We start from the raw sequence: 19,442 nt of genomic DNA on the forward strand, positions 1-19,442 counted from the left end.
TGTTGTTGATTATGTCTGTGATATTTGTCTGTGTTATTATTGTGGATAAGAATGTGAAGTAAAGTTATAAATGATCGAATGCATGACTTTGAGTATGGAAATAGAACGTAAGACCGATTGTGGGAAGTAATACGCTTATAAGATAATTAAATGAGCGTGAATAAATAATAATTGAGGCTAATTGAATATATATTAAATATGGAATTACGTACTTTGTAAGTAAGTATATGTAGAATTGTGATGCAATGAGATAGTATTGGTATGAGAAATTATTTGGAAAATATGGTATATGTATTTGTTTTGATGATGAAAGACGTGTGTACCATGTAAATGTGTTTGTAGGTGGACAAGAATGTGATGTGTTAAGAGACGTAATGTAAAATGATTCATGGAGATAAAAATAAGCAATTAAAATGTTTGTTAGTAAACCTTTGTTTTTTTAAAAAAATATATTGAATTCTATAGTGTGGGTATTGTTACTGAGCTGTCAAGCTCACCCCTCCCATTACTTCCACCCTGCAGGTTAAGTGATATAGTCTGTATTAGAGAAGCGCAGCGGCTGCATCCTTCACAAGTCACTAGTCTATTGTGGAACTTTAGAAAATGGTGGCATGTTTTGTATAAAGTTTTTGATAGTCTTTTTCAGCTGCAAAGTTGATATATATATTTTTTGTGTAATGTAATTTTATATATATATCAAAAAAATATGCATGAGTGTCGGTGATACCAGATCGTGACATTACTTACTCGGTGAGTTTACCTATCGAGTAAAGGGTGTTACACTTTTGTTGAATAAATAAATTAATACATTAGGGCTGGATCTATTCATAAATTTATAGTATAAAAATAAAAATAAAAATAAATTTATTAGCGTATGGTATTTAAAATAAAAATATTATTCGTGCTACAAAATTAAACTGCATATATGATATATCCTTAATCCTCACACGATCCATATATTAATGCCCTATATACATATATAGTGTGCTAACAAAGTAACAATTGATACATTTAAAAATTTATGGATAACAATTGAAAGTTATACAAGTACATTTAAAATGAACAACTCGAATTTGCAAAATAGATTAAATTACAAATCAATTGAGATATAGAAGAGTAAAATCGGCGAATTAAAGAAATACTCTAGTGGAATAATATTCATTTAAATATCAATTGCTTGAAAATTAAAGTGTAGTAGTAGTAGTAATTGGCAAATTATGTGAGCATTGTTTACGAAATTATCAAAGGTAAGGGACTTGACTGCAATTAGGTAAAAAAATCGAGTAGGGTATATAAAGTCGGAACGGAGCCGTAATCCCAAATCAATCGCCTCAACTGAAAACCCTAGATTTTGGTGACATTCAAAATGGTGAGGGAGGAGCAACCCAACAAGCTGCGATGGGGGGAGCTAGACGAGGACGACGGCGAGGATTTGGATTTCCTGCTGCCACCTAAACAGGTTATCGGTCCCGACGAGAGCGGGATTAAGAAGGTCATCGAATACAAGTTCACCGATGATGGAAACAAGGTTAAGGTTACCACCACCACGCGCATCCGCAAGCTCGCCAACGCCCGCCTCAGCAAGCGCGCCGTCGAGCGCCGATCCTGGCCTAAGTTCGGCGATGCCGTGCACGAGGACGTCGGCAGCCGCCTCACTATGGTGTCTACGGAGGAGATCCTCCTTGAACGCCCCCGTGCTCCTGGTACAACAATTCTCTCTGTTTTATTTGTACACCTGCCGTTTTACAACTCCTGGCCACTAATACAATGATTAAATAGCGTATACGTTTCTGTTCATGATTGTTGGGTGTTTAGTGTTGTATTTTGGAGAGAAAATGTCGTCATTTTGTAGATCCTGATTGCAATTTCAAGTAATATGGCTCTTTTCTTGTCTATTTTGGTTATAATATAATCTGATTGTTTTTGAGATCGATCTATTAGCATCTATAGATTTTCAAGTTCAATTCTGCTCCGTTTATGAATTACCACAATCCACAAAATAAAGTTTTTGACTTCCTATGTATGATATAAAATAGGTGAATTATGACATTTTAGTTCCATCTAGTTCTTCTTTAATTGTTCGAGGATCACATGGATAGTAAATTCGAATTGAGTGACTGAGAAGTTTAAATTCCTTTCCTGCAATATCGCTCGCCCATCTAATTGGCACTGTAGCGTTTTGCAAGGTTGGGATTGAACCAGTGACATTAGTACATTGTCACCCTTGGAAGCTCACCTTTTTTTCGTTTTGTTTAAACACAAGTGTTCTTTTTATTGGTGGTTTAGCCAGGGTCTTTTAATGTGATCTACTTGGGGTTGCCGGATTAACTGAAGTACTCTTTATTTTATCCTGGCCATCATTACAACATCTTGGCTTGATGACTCATTCTTCCTTAATATGCTTACTTGTGTGGTTGGCATAGCAGTTTGGACATGTCTAAACTCATGATTACATGCTTTACTATCTCACATAGTCACATTTGTTATGTGGTTGTTCATAGATTAATCTTCTGATGGATGCAGTGCACCAAAAAGTTATGTCATGTGTCTTTGTTGTTGTTAACATGTAGAAATGTGCTATACCTGAAGACTGGCATGTTATGCATTAAAGTAGTCTGATTTTTGTGGCATTGTTTTCTTTCTTCTGGTATCATTGTTCCCATTCATGCTGCCATTACCTTTTCACATCTACATTTGAGATTACACACTAGGACTGTCAACGATCATTTTTCAGTCATTTTAACACTAGACATGACTTCCTTATGTTGTAATGTATTTGATCTACAAAGTGCTTCATTGTGACATTGATAAAGCAATGGTTTCTGTGGACCACAGATTTTCCAGCCCTCATGTATTTGGGAGTTGTGGCATTTTGCCTTATTTTCTTGTTTCTCATTTCAGTTTTATTGTGTTCTTTTATTTGTACTCGTACTCATGTAATTGACGAATTGACTAATAGGTACAAAATCAGAGGAAGCTAAGTCATCTGGCGATGCTCTAGCTCAAATAAGTAAAGGAGGTGCTGTGCTCATGGTATGTAGGACTTGTGGGAAGAAGGGTGACCATTGGACCTCTAGATGTCCTTACAAGGATCTTGCTCAACCAAGTGAGACCTTTGTTGATAAGCCGCCAACTGAAACTAATCCTGCAACAGGTAGTACAAAGGGCGCTTACGTTCCTCCTAGCATGAGAGGCGGTGTGCCTGAGAGTCGCGGTACTGACATGCGGCGTAGAAATGAGGAAAACTCAGTCAGGGTTACCAACCTATCTGAAGACACAAGAGAGCCCGACTTGCTTGAGCTTTTCCGTCCTTTTGGTTCAGTGAGCCGAGTTTATGTTGCTATTGATCAGAAGACTGGGACAAGCAGAGGTTTTGGTTTTGTCAATTTTGTCAACAGAGAAGACGCTGAGAGGGCCATCAACAAGCTTAATGGGTATGGATACGACAATCTCATCCTAAGAGTTGAATGGGCTGCTCCTCGGGCGAACTAGTTATTGGAACGCATAAAAAGTGCATATGCATTCTTGGTCATTGAGGGAGACTAGTGGGAGAAGATGGCAACATTCGATTTTGTCTGCACCAGGTCGTGTGATGGTTTATTGATTACATTCAACAAGTATAAATTTGGAGTTTTTATCAGTTATATTCAACTAGCATGTGGAAGAGGGCTTATCTTCTTACACAATCAGTTTTTACCAAGTAATTTTATGACTGGAAATGCTATTGTCGTATGTTGTACATGCGTGCTATATTTAGTTGTGTTTATCTATAATGTTAAATAAGTAGTGGAGTATTCTGTCATGGGTGGGTTGGGTCGGGAACTTGGGGAGGAGAAACATATCAAATGCTCTTTGTTAGGTCGGGCTCATGGAATGTATTGAGTTATTTAAAATCAATTCAAATTATTAAAAAAATGTAATATATAAAAAATAAATACCAGTAGTCGTACACAATTATGGAATGTTTATTACTTGGAACGTTATCTTATCCATGAAAACACCACAATTGTATTGCTATTTATAGTTAGGTCTTGTATACCTACATTTTTATCCCCATATAAAAGGTGAGAATAACGTGCGACTTCAAAAATAAATTTTCTTTTCTGCAGACTATGATGGATAACTTTCTGCATCCTCTTTTTCCTTCTGCTCTCTGTTTGCCATTTTCGATGTTATCTTAAAGTCCCTTCTCACAGCATGTGTGCATTAGCTTGCCATCAACATCCCTCTCCCTTGTCATTGATCTTAAATGCTTATGTTCATATTGATTCTCAGTTTAGGAGCCTGACCATTAGCTGAAAGTATGATATCACATTTTGACCGAGACAGTGGATTTTTGGGGAAAGAGGATGCAGAAAGTTATCCAACCTAACCTTTCCGAAAATGAACACATGCACACGTTTTACTCTAGCTTGCGTTCATACCCGCCCTACTTCAGCATGTTCGCAGCAGCCAGATACCTGGTGGAGTTGTGGTCTTGGTGTCTCATAACGGGAAAAGTTTTGACATCCCCTTTCCTAAAAAGTGGATTTAGTCGTTGCTCTTGTGAGATTCCTCCAGATTGGTTGTTTGCCGACACCCTGCCCCAGGCTCGTTTAGTGACGAAGAATAAACGTTGCTGAGTCGTTTCTTTCCATCTTCCTTCATATGTAGTTCATGCATGTAGAAAGTGATTCTCTCCGCTGGAATAATAGTAAGATGCTTCTTCTGTTCTTTTTCTGGTGCAATTGGGCCATCTTGGACTGAACCAAAGACCTTGTTCGCGAAGTAAACTAATGCACATATGGTTCAACCGATTGGGAGAGAATCAACAGATTCCTACACTGATATGATGAATTGAGTTTATTTGAACCATTTCACACTACTCTCATATGCCAATCTATCGTATTCAAAATAAATAAAGAACACTAATTCAAAATTAATAAATAAAAAACACTAAAATATATATATGTGGCGTCGAATGTCAAATACTAATTGTATTTTACCAAGTTGAAGAATGAGTCCTTACAAGAGAAGATTTGGGCTAAAACAAAGGCGTTCATTCGTGTACACTACAATATCCTCCAACACAAAAGGATGGAAAAAGGAAGAATGAATATGGAATTCCTCAAGACTATACATGATGCCGGAAATTCTACAGGGAAGAAAGAAACCACGAGGAGGTATTAACTGTAACTGTTTTTGACATTTAGTAAGATAGTCGGTGACTGGGAAAACTTGGAAATCTGACTCATTGGCTTGAGAGTATAATCATATAACCATACCAGCTTATCATAGCTTAGAAGATAATCTCCTTCAAAACTAAAAGTACTAGCATCACCAAACACATAATAATAAGAATTGTCGCGCACATAACCATGCCACCTTGTTTTTGACTTCTCTCAGCCTGCAATTTCATTTCATTCCAACACAAAATTAATTGGCAAATAATTCAAGATCTATCAAAATTTAAGTATGGAATATCCACATGAAAGGCTGCTGAAAAAAGAGACTGGACCTTCTGAAGTTGTTTCAAACCATCTTCGACTGAGGCTGCAACATTTGTTATATTGTAATCGATCCTATCAACAATAGTCCCCTGTTTGAAGGCAAAGTAAATCAAATTGACATCTTCTATATTAGTAGCGATTGAGAAAAAGCATATAACATCCAACCTGATCGATGACTAAAACTGACAAATCCTTCATAATTTGAGCAAGTTCACTGACAGATTCCACCACCTAAAACCAACAAAAATTCCATAAAAAACGCAGCATCTAGCTTGCATACAAGAATCATAAATCTTCTAAATTACCTGTTGAATTTCTCTCTCCCTTTCTGCAGTGAATGCTTCACTTTTCTTTAGTCTGTCCATTTGATGTTCACTGAATCCCTAAAACATAATCACGTTGGCAACCAAATGGAGGTTAAGGATGCACTCATGACATAATTCGACGATTGTATTCCCGGTACGGGGGTGAAGAAACAACAGTCAGAAGGTGATCGAAGACTCTAAAATGATTATAAATTTCTAAATAAATGGAAAAAGTTAATCTAGGAAAGGTCATCTTTCATTCCTTCTTATCCTCACTTTCAATGAGAAACGTCTGATAAGGTTCACTGGTCACAGGTAAAAAAAATCCGAACTCAGCCCATGTTTAAGCAGTCATCTAGCAGGACCTTGTAAAAGCAAGCAGGGAAACTCATTTTCCTATTGATGTAATGACCCAAAAAATGATATAGGCATCCACCTTGATAAAAAAAAAACAGTGAATGAGTTTGGCAGGTTGCAGTAGCAAATGGTTGAAAATAGGTTATTCTTGCATTAGTAACCAAGCTTGAGGTCGGAATTCTAAACGTTGTTGCTATCCCAGTAAAAGTACCTAGTTAGTTCTACAAGCTGTTGGTTCAAAGATTCGAAGATACCATTTTTACAACTCACTTCAGGTCATAGGAAAGTAGGAAACTTCTGATACAACTCATACAACAAGACAAATATCAAGACTTCTAGAACTGTTGTTGGACTGACACTGATGATGCTACAGTTAGTACCAAATGTTTCGATGGAGAATATCCATTCTACTAGAAATTCCTATAAGCTACATATACATGCATGTCAGCTTTTTGCCCAGTTTACTGAACACAGAATATTTGTTTACTATTCCAACCACGACACTAAAACCATATGGATAGAAGCTTAATGTCATATTCAAAAGAGAAACCCACTTACTATGTCATCCATATCATAATCATCATCTCTTGTCGACTTGCTTCCATTTATGTTCATTTCCAAGTCAACCCCATCAGAACCCTACACAGAATGGCAGGAAATTAGAGTTTGGCCTATACAAGAATGCTAAGGTATTACCCATCACAATAAGGGAAGTTTATTATTTAACTGAAACAAACTTGATCGAGATTCACATTCTGATTCTGGATGAAGGCGTCAGGAAAGAACTCATACCTCTTTCTGCTGCCGGAGCCGTTTCAAATATGTTGATTGTTTCTTTCGTAGCTCCATTGAGAGGGTCTGAAGCTCAGTAGCTAATGACCGCTGTGAAAGCAATAGTGCACTTTAAGTAAAATCTTGCATTAATACATGGAGCACAAGCTTTCATAACACGGGCATAATGAAGACTAAAACTGATCCCTAGTATAATAGTAGGAAAATATGCATAACATGCCACATGAGCAGCATTATGTGGTCAACAAGGTAATCGCAGGATATGCAAAATCATTTCTGTGATGGATGAGAGCTACAGGGACCACAGTTTTTATTCAATTTTATTCTATTAAACATCTGCATCTGAAAGTAAAGATCACCAGATGATTGACAGTTCCATATGAACTACAGAGAGAGACTAGCTGGGGAGAACATAATCATCAATCTCATCACCAGGATTATTACCAAAAACATCCTTTCTAAATAGCAAACAATGACCTAACATACAGTTCTTCTGCTTGCATTTCATCAGAAACTAATTTTATCACGTAAACTGACTTCTGTGTGTTTCTATCAGAGTTTGTCATCCTGTAGAGCTAAGCAAGTAGAAGATCATGGAAATGGCTTATGTTCGCATACTGTTGAGGGAACTAAACATTATCACAAGTACATATGATTTCATACATCATACATTTCAGCATATAGAAGATTATACATTATACCTGGACATTTTTCCTGATATTTGAATCCTCTGAAGGCCCGCCCGCAGAGAGTCTTTGTAACCTTTTTTCTGACTTTTTCAAAAGATCGGTTATCTCTTGTGTTAGTGCCTCAATCTGACGTTGATCCTCTTTACCATCTCCAAATGAAGGCATTAAAGCCTTGGCATGAGCCTTTGATAACTCAGCCATCTTCCCTCTCACACGTTGTACGTTAGTCGCTATTTCTTCAGATACATCCACCCAAGCTGGTGGTAAACCTACTGCAACTGTTCCCCTACTGCGTTAATAATTTTATTTTTAAAAAAGAGGATCAGTTAGACCAGGTGGTATGGGGTCTTTGCTTGTAGCAATATACAAGAACGTCTGTATCATAGTAACAGAAGAAGCTGTTGACAAGCGAAAAGTATATTAAAGGCTCCAGCTCACTGAATAATCATGCTCATATTTTATTATACTACTATGAGTGGAACATATAAGCATATTATGAGCTATTCTAGTAGTTACCAGAGTAGCACACATGCAATGCACATAAATGGACGATAACATAGTTCAGTTTGCAAGTTATCACTTCTGACTTTATTTTTCAAAAGATGGAAAAACACTTAAAATTTGATCACGTACAGTGACAAATTCCATAACCTATTTGCAAAAGTGAGATGGTATTAAGTCCTACTCCTAGGATATAACCAGCCATCTACGCTTGGACTCCTCCGCTTTACATAATTAATACTCCACTTTACACGAGGCCACATGCAAAGCATTGTTATACAATTCAAAGTGTCGGTGTCGGAACCAATTATAAGGACCAATAGAGATGGTTCCTAAGCTTGAGAAGCTGAACTAAGGTGACATTACAGCGAAGGCATTTGGATAAATTGCTGTGCCCCCAGATCACAATTATGAATTAGAATTATTCTCGGCCACTATGTGGTGCACGCCCCATCCATTTCATAATGACATTGTAGCCAAAAGGTTTCTAGGTAATTCACGTTCTACTTGACTAGGTACTTTTTTTACATGCATATACAACTAGGTACTAACTCAAGCAATCTGCATAAGTTGTGGTAGAAGACATGAAACATGCTTAGGCTTTCAAAATTGAGTTGGTTCTCCTCTCACCCGTCTCCATGGTTTCGCAGTGATTGAGGATTTCGGATTGAACAATTGAATGTTAAATTTTCAAGGTACTATCATAACGAACTCGATCATTTTCTTCGGTGAATGGTTTATGGATGCAATAGAGGCAAAACATATCTCATAGCATACAATCAGTCAAATCAATGCCACCCAGATCATCAGCTCAAGAACTGATACAATATTGGATTGATCTAAAAAAAATACTAATTCGTAGCTAATTATAAAAAAACGAAACAAATAAATCCGAGTAGCAAAAGCAGACAGCACAGTAGATGAACATTACAGTACCTGGAGGTTCCGGGATCTTCAGTGCTAAGAGGAGTGTAAGATCGATTAGGGTTAAGCAAGGAGGCGGTGGAGAGCTCGATCACCGCTCTTCCGCCGGAGCTCGAGGAGCCCACCGGAGCCCTAACGCTCTTCAAGGCATCCCTATACCTTCTAAACAGAATCGTCCGATTCCTCGTCGCCATCAAAACAAAAAAACAAGAGACGAATCAATACCTTCACAGAATCTACCAATATCAAATCAAATCGCGAAATTTGTTTAGTTTATGATAGATCTGAGAAGGATGGAGCGGGAAGTTGGTAAATTGGGTAGGCCCGGCTTGCAAAGGAGCCGGATTAACTGATAGATGTTGCCTGATTTGGTTGGCGAAATTTCGCACAAACGAAGAACTGTGAAAATGGTGGAAGTAGACGTATGTGGGGCCTATTTAGCTGCCACGCAAATTAATTAAGCTTATTAATATACTCCATAAACCATAAAATTTTATAAGTTTTATAAGGTTTTCATCACACATATATTACAAACAAAATATAGTCAATGTTAAAAATTGTAAAAAAAATTCAACTCACAATCAAACATTTTACAATATTATTCCTAAAGTATCAAATTGCGTACTGTAAGAGACATATTTTGTCTATTTTAACTACTAGTTACTTGGTTTTAAATTTACTTTTGAAGTAACTAAGTACAGTATCCTATTTTAGTGAAAAGACCTTTTTTTATTGAGTATATTGCCTATAAAATCATCATCAAATTTTGATTTGTCCTATACCTAATTTTAAATTATAGTACATCACAAAGTTTCTAAATTTTCTTAATTATTTATAATAACTTATTTATGAGCAATTTCATTCTATATTGTACTAAATTTTGGTATTGTTAATAAAATTATGACTTTAATGTGTATTAACAATATAAGTTTGAGCATAAGAAACTAAAAATAATAGCACAAATTTGATCAAATGAAACAAAATTTTTAAAACTTCTTGATTTACTTTAACTTTTGATAAATATAAGATAAACCAAAATTTGATCAATTTTTATCAAGGTAAACACAAATAACTCTAGTTTATATTTACCAATTAACTCTAGTTTATTCTTACTATAAATCTATTTGTCCATGCTCTATCATACCCTATGCAACACGTCCAAGCGGTTACTGAACTGGATTTGAAGATTTAACTTGTAAAATTTTTAATAACAGAGAGTAACTATCGGTGTCCTATGCAACACGTCCAAGCGGTTACTGAACTGAATTTGAAGATTTAACTAGTAAAATTTTTAATAATAGAGAGTAACTATCGGTGTGCCGGTTTTAGAATATTAAGAACCTAAAATTACTGTGTAGACAAGTAATAAGCTATATAGGACTAATTACCCTACGATAAAATCGAATAAAAGTTTTTCTAAAAAACAAGAAGAACATTTAGATGGATCTACAAATTTGCTTCAGTTTCTAATTAGTACTTCTATCATCCACTTTAATAGTACTAAAACAAAAAGGTAAGTTTTTAATAACTCTGTTACTAAGAAAAAATTAGCAGAGTAAACACTAAACACCTAATGAATCCAAATAAGTTTAAAATGTTAATGATATGATGATTGACATTTGGCAAAGCCCGATTTTGCATTTACTTCTCCTTTATTAATGAATGAATAATATAAAATGTGTGTGGAATTAGATTAAGAAAAAAATGAATGAATAATATAAAAGGTGTGTGGAAGACAACTCTCTGCTTCCTTTCGGTGGATTTTCATTTCACCTTTGCAAAGGCAGCCAAGCCCCCTCCCTACCCTTCATCTCATCCCCATCATCGTCTCTCTCTCAACTCTCATGAATAATTCCTTGATTGGTTTGATTTGATAAGCTCTTGAGAAGAAGACAGCTCGGGATTTGCACAGAAAGAAATCAAATTATATTTTTTTTTTTTTGGGGTTGACAAGAAAGAAGCCATGGATTCTAATTCCTGGGCTGCTCGTTTGTCTTCTGCCTCCAAGCGCTATCAATCTGCTCTTCAATCTCGATCTGGTAAAAGCCTCGCCTTTTTATTTTTGTTTTAAGAAAAAACTCTTTTTTACTCTCTTTATATGGGGTTCTTGTTAGCTACTGTAATGATTGATGTAGTCTTCGTTAAATATTGATGGGCTTCACCTGTGTTGGTGGGGCGGTGATTTTCGTTTCAAAGATTGAGCTTTTAATCTAGGGTTTGTTGAATCTCTGTATGATTTCATTTGAGGTTGCCGTTATCTGTTGATGCCTATGCTAACTGTGTTTGGTTTCTATGTCAAGGAATGAGTACCTTCGAGGTTTTGTTTCATCCTATACCTTTTTACGCATGTGTTTGTAAAGATTGGATTTTTATGGACTTGCTAAATCTCACAGCTGCATTTGTGTGTGCTATTCTTGTATTTTTGGGGTTGATGGGCTTCTCGTTGCTTTTGTATCACCTATAGGAATGAAATGGGATGGCTTTGATGCAGAAATGCTTATGGGCTTTGAGGAGATTGACATGGATGATGATATAAGAGAGGAATATCCCTGCCCTTTCTGTTCGGACTATTTTGATATTGTGGGACTTTGCTGCCACATTGATGACGAGCATCCCGTAGAAGCCAAGAATGGGGTGAGTGTGAGTCCAATTATATCACTGTACAATTATGGGCAAAAACTTAGGCATTGTTCTGGATTGTTTGGGATGTCTCTCTGGATATTATTGGCCTTCCTCAGCCGAAACTTGTCTCACTAAATGGTCATTTCTTAGTTACATGATGTAATTTATTTTACAAGCAAACCAATTTTATATCTGGAAATGATAATTTACATGTCTTTTGGGGTACTATAGCATTTGTTGAGATGAGTCAATTTTGAATATGTAATCTAGGCAAGACTCAGTATGTCCCAGATGTTAGGAGATTATATGTACAACTTTTCAGTTCTTCAACAGTTCAACACCACAATTGTTTTTCTTGTGATGTAGTCAATTCGTTGTTATAGATTCAAATCCTGGTTGTTAAGGATCCTTTGTTTAAAAGCATACTGTTGATATTCATTCAGATGCTTTCTCTAAGAAAAACTACTAATATATGCTCTATTCCTGCAGGTATGTCCAGTTTGTGCAGTGAGGGTGGGTGTTGATATGGTAGCTCATATAACGCTGCAACACGGGAATATTTTTAAGATATCCTTCTCAGAAAAGTTATCATTTTCAAATATTTTATTCGTTCTTGAAGCCATTACTTGCAGTTTATTGTCCACCATGTATTATTTTCCTATGTACGTCCTTTTAAATAATCTGGCACAAGACTTCTACTAATTATTGATGCTGCAATTCACAAAATTGGATTTTAAGTAATCAAAGTAGCATTGTGCAGATGTAATGCAGGTCATGTTATATCTAAGCTCAAATGGCCGTTTCATTTGTTCCTATAACAGATACAATTGCATGCTCTATTCCTTAAATGACCAACAACTTTGAATTCCTTGACTAAATATTACATGCAGCGCAAGAGAAAATCACGAAAATCTGGTTCCCATTCTACTCTTTCCTTGTTGAAACGAGAGCTAAGAGAAGGGAACTTACAGTCCCTTTTTGGAGGATCTTCCTGCATAGTTTCTTCAAGCAATGCAGCCCCTGACCCGCTTTTGTCCTCATTTATTATGCCAATGGATTATGAAAGCGTTCCACCACACTCTTCAGCTGATTCGACAATAGCCAAAAAAAGCACAACTGGGAGCATTTCAGAGAGGTTAGTTGATTTTAGTTGTAACAGTGTTTCCTCTGATTCTATGGATCTATCGTGAGACAGCATTTGATGCAAAAGTTCCCCTATAACTGTGTTACAATACGTCGACGCACAAGAAGACTCGAATCAACACTCTCGATATATGTGTATTTGTGGCACTCGTGACTCTGAAACCGTGACTGAGAATTTGCACCAAAATCTGATTGCCTATAGAAAGAAGCTATCTTTGCAAACTGGAACTTTAGGAAGGTTATGATTAATTTTAAAAGATGATTCAGATGATATTTCTGAAGTTCTCATTATGATTGTATACTTGGTTTTACATTTATGGGTTTCTTAACTACAAATAGTTGCTTTAGGTGTATTTTAGTGAGAACCCTGAATTGTCCAGAGTGCGCTTGATAATATGAAGCCCTGTAGGGTCTTCATGTTAAGCATGTGATTTTTTTTATCTTCCTAGTGTTTAGTAGGTGTTTTAGGAACCTAAACAGTCACTAGAAGTTAACATTATTTTAGATGCTTAGGAAATCCTAAACTATCATGATTTCCCATGGGTTGATGGGATAAATTGTTGTCGGATTCCCATCCGTGAGCTGACAGTACAAGTTAGTAACCGTAATAATCAGTAAGCTCCAAAGTGAGATGACCTGTTGATGTATTTTATGTCTCTGGTCTTAAAATAAGACCATTTATTAATTCTCTGTTTTTGTGCTTTTCGGTCAATTTGTGTATTAGGTATTTTCACAATGTTTTAGTTTTGGTTCTTAATCTCACTGTTGTGCAGAATTCCTCCAATGTCGATCAAAGATCATGAGGAGAAATCGAGGAGAAGTGACTTTGTTCAAGGACTGCTGCTGTCGATGATAATTCCTTAGTCAGCTCAAGATGGAAAGGCCTTGGCATGGAGAATGAAAAGTAAAATAAATTTGTAGCAATAAATGTAATCAATGTTATGTAGAGATTAGTTTTAGGTGTTGAAGATTGATGATGTATTTTTCTTGTTGAAAAAGAGTTATGGACTTGTCGCATTAGTAATTTGCATTATTGTTGAGTGTAGTATTAGTACAAGTCGGCATATATTCTGGCTTCCAAACAGCCCAATAGTCGAATAGGCAACAACGTCGTTCAATTAAAAAAAATAACAATCATCAAATTTAATTTAGATAAAGATTTTGAAAAAAAATCATAAATTTATTTATTCATCACATCCGGCGAAAAACAGTATCTCCATTGAAATCTTGTCGGCCTTGACCCGCAGCATGAGCTATCATCCTCTACAGACCACAGCCTTCAGCTCTCCTTTTTGGAGAAATCCGTGTTGATTTTCCTGAATGTTTTTTGTATTTATTATTTTGGAGAACTATGATAATTTTACGGAATTTCATATGAAGTGATCATCACTAATGTAGTGCATATGCATATGATATGCACACACACAAAGAACTATACGCACTTAATTGATGCGAGTACATTGGAAATGGCTAAAAATACTAGTATTGTTAGTGTTCTTGGTTGCAGCATGTGTCCAATGCATTCAGTTCTTTGAATGGTCTATCTAAGTTACTTCCCTCCGCTCCATAGTAATGGAGGCAAAACTTTTCGGCACGGAGATTAAGAAAAATTGTGTTAGGTGAGTTAAGTAAAGAGAGAATAAAGTGGAAAATGAAAAAGGTAGAGAGATGAAGATAGAAAAAAGTAAGAAAGAGTAAAGTATGTGTGGAAAAATGTGTTGACTTTTACTAAAAAGGGAAATGACTCTATTACTATGGAACAGACGGCAATGGAAAAACGCCCCTATTACTATGGAACGGAAGGAGTATGATGTGGGGTTATTATGCACCAACATGTAACTGGTGTAATATAATGCTTATGAGATTTATATTAGTTCCCTATTACATATTATAATAATGCTTTTGACATCTACATATTTTAAGGGATGATAATGTCGTGTCTTTCAATACCTAATGGTTACTTAAAGCCGCTCAATATTGTTACATAGAGCGAGTCAGTTTAACAGGAAGCTTGGGAGTGGTGAGGGCAGCCAGCAAATTACAAAAAAAGTTCAATTACCGACGGAATTACCGGCGACCGCCGATCCATTGGTAATTCCATCGTAATTACCACCTGAAAAAGGTGTTACCTACGAATTCGATAAATTATCGACGGTGTTACTGACGACATTTCCGAAGGACATAGCTAAAAACAAATTACCGACGTGCAATTTTCCAACGGATTGCCCTTTATATCTGTAGAGGCTATGCATGAGCTACACATGTTCGTATGTGTGCTAGCCGCCATGCAAATTTTTTATAGTCTGACCCACATGGCCTTAGTAAGGCTTAAGGTAATTAGTTTAAGCTAGCTTTTTGATTCCTTAATTAAACACTGAACTGTTGATAGATGTAGTATATGATAGTAACTTATTTTGGCCTAACATGTACAGATGAAGATGTGAGATAATTGGGAATTACCGATAGCCGTCGATCTGTTGGTAATTAACAAATTACAGACGTGCAATTTTCCAACGGACGATCCTTTATATCTATAGCGGTTATGCATGAGCTAACACATGTTTATATTTGTGCTGGCCGCCATGAAGATTTTTTTATAGTCTGACCCACATGGCCTTAGTAAGGCTTAAGGTAATTAATTTAAGCTAGCTTTTTTATTCCTTAATCAAACACTGAACTGTTGATTGATAGTAGTATGTGATAGTAACTTATTTTTGGCCTAACATGTACAGATGAAGATGTGGGATAGTTGGGAATTACCAATGGCCGCCGATCCGTTGGTAATTAACAAATTACCAACGTGCAATTTTTCAACGGATTGTATTTTATATCTGTAGCGGCTATGCATGAGCTTCACATTTTCATATTTGTGCTAGTCGCCATGCAGATTTTTTTATAGTCTGACCCACATGACCTTAGTAAGGCTTAAGGTAATTAATTTAAGCTAGATTTTTTATTCCTTAATTAAACACCGAATCGTTGATAGACAGTAGTATGCGATAGTAACTTATTTTTGGCCTAACAAGTACAGATGAAGATGTGGGATAGTTGGGAATTACCAACGGCCGTCGATCCGTTCGTAATTAACAAATTACCGACGTGCAATTTTCCAACGGACGGTCCTTTATATATGTAGCGGCTATGCATGAGCTACACATGTTCATATTTGTGCTAGCCACCATGCAGATTTTTTATTCATGTTTAAGATAATTAATTTAAGCTAGCTTTTTGATTCCTTAATTAAACACTGAACCGTTGATAGACAGTAGTATGTGATAGTAACTTATTTTTGGCCTAACATGTACAGATGAAGATGTGGGATAGTTGGGAATTACCAACGGCCGCCGATCCGTTGGTAATTAACAAATTACCGACGTGAAAATTTCCAACGGACAATCCTTTATATCTGTAGCGGCTATGTATGAGCTACACATGTTCATATTTGTGGTAGTCACCATGCAGATTTTTATAGTCTGGCCCACATGGCCTTAGTAAGGTTTAAGGTAATTAATTTAAGCTAGCTTTTTTATTCCTTAATTAAACACTGAACCGTTGATAGATAGTAGTATGTGATAGTAACTTATTTTTGGCCTAACATGTATAAATGAAGATGTGGTATAGTTGGAAAAAGAATCTAGAATTGTAGATCCAGAGAGGCTCACAGGAAGATTTACTACAGATTTGACCTACAAATGGATTGTAAGTATATTCAACTTTTTTCGATTTTTAATTTCAATTCAATTTTTTTTGTAAAAATTAATTATGTTCTCACATTTCTTTTTGGTTTGTGACAGAAATGTTTTTTTCAGCAATTCTCCGGTCCGTGGCAAAAGTTGAGTACTTCATTCTACGCTAGAGATTTATTTCGGTTAGTTTTATTTTTTACTCACATCTAATTAAATTGTATACCAAGATTTTAATTTAGAGACGTTTGGGGACTAGAAATCTAGTGTGAACATGGATCGGAGTGTGATAGGCTTTGAATCCTTTGAGTGGAAACAAACTCCTAAATTGGGAATTAAAATACGCAATAAATATAGTAAAAGAGATGTAGGAAAAGGAATACTTCACTAGGTGTTTGATAAACTGCCTCAAAGGCTTATAACATTTAAATAACAAACTACTGGAATGAATGGAGACGTGTCATCCTAACAACGTGGGAAAATTGATGAGATCATGGAAATATGCAATTCTAATTGACCGAGTCTTTGATGATAATAACAAAGACTCGGTCAATCAACACTTCAAATGTTTTTTTCGAGTAGTTGGGCCTTTTGATGTTGCGGGCGGGGCCGTCCATCTCCTTGAGTTTGGGCTGGGCGTTCGGGACGAACCTCATGCTCAGTTATATCAGAATGATACATTAACTTCTTAGGATGTCTGTTAAAAAAATGCAAGATTAACTGAAAACACGTTACTTTAATGAGTTTCTTTTCGTGATTGTGGCAGACTCATATATCAACCGATAATTCCTTCTATTTAAAAATATATATTCAACAAACCCTAGAAGATGATTACAGAGTGGTTTGTCGGCATAAAGTATGTCCTCATACCCTAATCATATCTATCAATTTATGTTAGATATGTTGAAAAGTAAAATGCGAAAAATAAAAGACTAATACAGAAAATAAAAGAACACTAAAGAACTATAAATAGGACTAATTCCTATGATATATATGGAATAAAGTAGATTGAAGAAAGTTAGTGGGATATGGGTTCCACTTATAAATACTCCATTCGTTCCGCGATAGTTGAGTCATTTCTTTTTCCGCACTCGTTTTAGAAAAATGATAATAAATAGTTAAAGTAAAGAAATAGTAAAGTAAGAGAGAGATAATGTTGATAAGACTCTTCTCTACATTATTCTTTCTCTTACTTTATTTTTTCTCCATTTTAACTATTTATTATCATTTTTCTAAAACAAGTGCAGAAAATGAAATGACTCAACTACAATGGAACGAAAGGAGTATTAGTTTTAAATGATATGTGAGTGGAATGAATTAGTGGAATGTGTGGCCTATTTACCATTTATGGTAGTTATGAACCGGGAATCCTATTCACGGATGGACCAAAATGGAAAAACGGGACTCTTATTCGCGGACGGAGGGAATAATATTTATATAATATTTCAACATATTCGGTGTATCACGGTATATCGCTGTATAGAAAAATTGATACTATTACCATACCGAAAGGTTTTGGGTACGGTTTCATAACGTAACGAAAATTGCGGTGTACCGAAAAATCGGTATTTTCAGTATTTTTTTGGTACGATAAAAGTGTTGTATTTCGGTATTTTTCCCTTCTCCTAATTAAAACAAGCCCGTCCCAAAATTTTATTCACACATTCGACTTTCATGTTAGGCCATGTCGACTCAATTATCTAATTAGGTCGGACTAGAACTTATTCTTGAAAAGACCATTTATTAGAATCAAGGCACACTACAAATTCAATTTTTCTTAAAATGTAATACTCCGTATTAAATAAAAAAATATATAAATAACTGGAAAAAAATATATTATATGTATTTATAGATGAAAATATAAAGTTAACAAAATAGGTCGAGCATGTCAGTTGGCCTCAGTTGGGCCACATCCGACTAAAAAAGTAATTGAATATGTTAGCTTAATTGAGAAATATGTCAATATTATTAATTGTACAATCAAAATTTAAATAACTAACAAAATAAGCAAAAAAAATTTAAATCACGATTCGTTTAATGCTCATTTGATGCCTATGCCTATGCCAAAGCCAATAGGGTGAATTATTGAATCGTCTCAACCTCTCTGAATTTGACCATGTCGAAAACTTATTTTGTTTTGTTTGTAATACTAGTAGCAAACATTTTGCAGCTATTTGTTGTTCATGGATGCGTCTTCCGTACTAAGAAGCGCAACGTTCACGTTTAAATTTTTTTCTCTACATTATTCTCTCTTACTTTACTAATTCTCCACTTTAACTAATTTATTATCAATTTTATAAAATGAGGGCAGAAAAGTAAATGTAATATCTATTGTGGGACGGAGGTAGTAAGCCATTGCAATTAATCCACAAAAGTGCATTTGTTAATTATTTAACACTAAAAATAATGAAGAATTAGATAGAATGTGTGTGTTATATTGCTAACTCAATACTTAATTGATAACTACAATTAAATAAAAGGCATTAGATATTTAAATTAAGGGTCTAGATCAGCCCCATAATGTCAATACAATCAACAAAAAACGTCAATAAGGGTATTAAGGTCAATTTTCAACAAATTAGTTGTAACTAACTTTTGAAAAATATCTCATAACTAAACGCATATAACTTTCTCGATTTAAATTATTTTTTCGCACAACATATATCAAATTAAAGATAATTTCATAAGGATTCTAACGAGATCTCACTTGTATATGTTTCCGATGTCAAAATTTGAAAATTTTTTCTAAAATTTTCAATTTTTTTGTACAACAACAAATGTCAACATGATATATAAAATATGTCAATATAATACATGCAGAATGTCAATATAAGTTATGTGTTAACATTTTCAAAACATTGTGTTGATATTCTCAAAGCATTGTGTTGATATTTTCGAAAAACTATTTTGACATTTTCATCCAAAACCCTAATTTAG

At 35.4% G+C, this 19,442-nt stretch overlaps 3 protein-coding genes across 6 annotated transcripts; 2 read left to right on the forward strand and 1 right to left on the reverse strand.

Annotated features, from left to right (window-relative positions):
- The first annotated feature begins 1,331 nt into the window (after positions 1-1,331).
- On the forward strand, positions 1,332-3,739 carry LOC125203733 (eukaryotic translation initiation factor 3 subunit G-like). The gene is made up of 2 exons (XM_048102158.1): positions 1,332-1,703; positions 2,960-3,739. The coding sequence occupies exons 1-2, from the start codon at positions 1,367-1,369 to the stop codon at positions 3,490-3,492; spliced, it is 870 nt and encodes a 289-aa protein (XP_047958115.1). The 5' UTR covers positions 1,332-1,366; the 3' UTR covers positions 3,493-3,739.
- A 1,212-nt stretch (positions 3,740-4,951) lies between these two features.
- Positions 4,952-9,463, reverse strand: LOC125203732 (syntaxin-43-like). Of its 3 annotated transcripts, none has more exons than XM_048102155.1 (8): positions 9,070-9,463; positions 7,645-7,918; positions 6,944-7,033; positions 6,710-6,790; positions 5,795-5,872; positions 5,655-5,720; positions 5,498-5,578; positions 4,952-5,386 (listed from the first exon to the last, which is right to left on the reverse strand). In XM_048102155.1, the coding sequence occupies exons 1-8, from the start codon at positions 9,249-9,251 to the stop codon at positions 5,279-5,281; spliced, it is 960 nt and encodes a 319-aa protein (XP_047958112.1). In that variant the 5' UTR covers positions 9,252-9,463; the 3' UTR covers positions 4,952-5,278. The 3 variants fall into 3 exon arrangements, with proteins under 3 accessions (XP_047958112.1, XP_047958111.1, XP_047958113.1); XM_048102154.1 differs by having other exon boundaries at positions 7,645-7,921; XM_048102156.1 differs by having other exon boundaries at positions 7,645-7,910; positions 9,070-9,204.
- Positions 9,464-10,797: 1,334 nt separating this feature from the next.
- Positions 10,798-13,842, forward strand: LOC125207276 (protein DEHYDRATION-INDUCED 19 homolog 3-like). Of its 2 annotated transcripts, none has more exons than XM_048106547.1 (5): positions 10,798-11,096; positions 11,522-11,691; positions 12,169-12,246; positions 12,564-12,814; positions 13,596-13,842. In XM_048106547.1, exons 1-5 carry the CDS (start codon positions 11,021-11,023, stop codon positions 13,684-13,686), a joined length of 666 nt encoding a protein of 221 aa, XP_047962504.1. In that variant the 5' UTR covers positions 10,798-11,020; the 3' UTR covers positions 13,687-13,842. The 2 variants fall into 2 exon arrangements, with proteins under 2 accessions (XP_047962504.1, XP_047962506.1); XM_048106549.1 differs by having other exon boundaries at positions 11,549-11,691.
- The last annotated feature ends 5,600 nt before the right edge of the window (positions 13,843-19,442 follow it).

The sequence above is a fragment of the Salvia hispanica genome, chromosome 2, assembly GCF_023119035.1.
Source record: "Salvia hispanica cultivar TCC Black 2014 chromosome 2, UniMelb_Shisp_WGS_1.0, whole genome shotgun sequence".
NCBI classification, from domain to species: domain Eukaryota; kingdom Viridiplantae; phylum Streptophyta; class Magnoliopsida; order Lamiales; family Lamiaceae; genus Salvia; species Salvia hispanica.

Coding starts and splice junctions, on each gene's coding strand:
- LOC125203733 (XM_048102158.1), top strand. CDS start 1,367: ATGGTGAGGGAGGAGCAACCCAACAAGCTGCGATGGGGGGAGCTAGAC. Junction 1,704..2,959: donor TGAACGCCCCCGTGCTCCTG/GTACAACAATTC, acceptor ATTGACTAATAG/GTACAAAATCAGAGGAAGCT.
- LOC125203732 (XM_048102154.1), bottom strand. CDS start 9,251: ATGGCGACGAGGAATCGGACGATTCTGTTTAGAAGGTATAGGGATGCC. Junction 7,922..9,069: donor GAAGATCCCGGAACCTCCAG/GTACTGTAATGT, acceptor TTATTAACGCAG/TAGGGGAACAGTTGCAGTAG. Junction 5,579..5,654: donor CAGTTTTAGTCATCGATCAG/GTTGGATGTTAT, acceptor GCCTTCAAACAG/GGGACTATTGTTGATAGGAT.
- LOC125207276 (XM_048106547.1), top strand. CDS start 11,021: ATGGATTCTAATTCCTGGGCTGCTCGTTTGTCTTCTGCCTCCAAGCGC. Junction 11,097..11,521: donor TGCTCTTCAATCTCGATCTG/GTAAAAGCCTCG, acceptor TATCACCTATAG/GAATGAAATGGGATGGCTTT. Junction 12,247..12,563: donor AACACGGGAATATTTTTAAG/ATATCCTTCTCA, acceptor ACTAAATATTAC/ATGCAGCGCAAGAGAAAATC.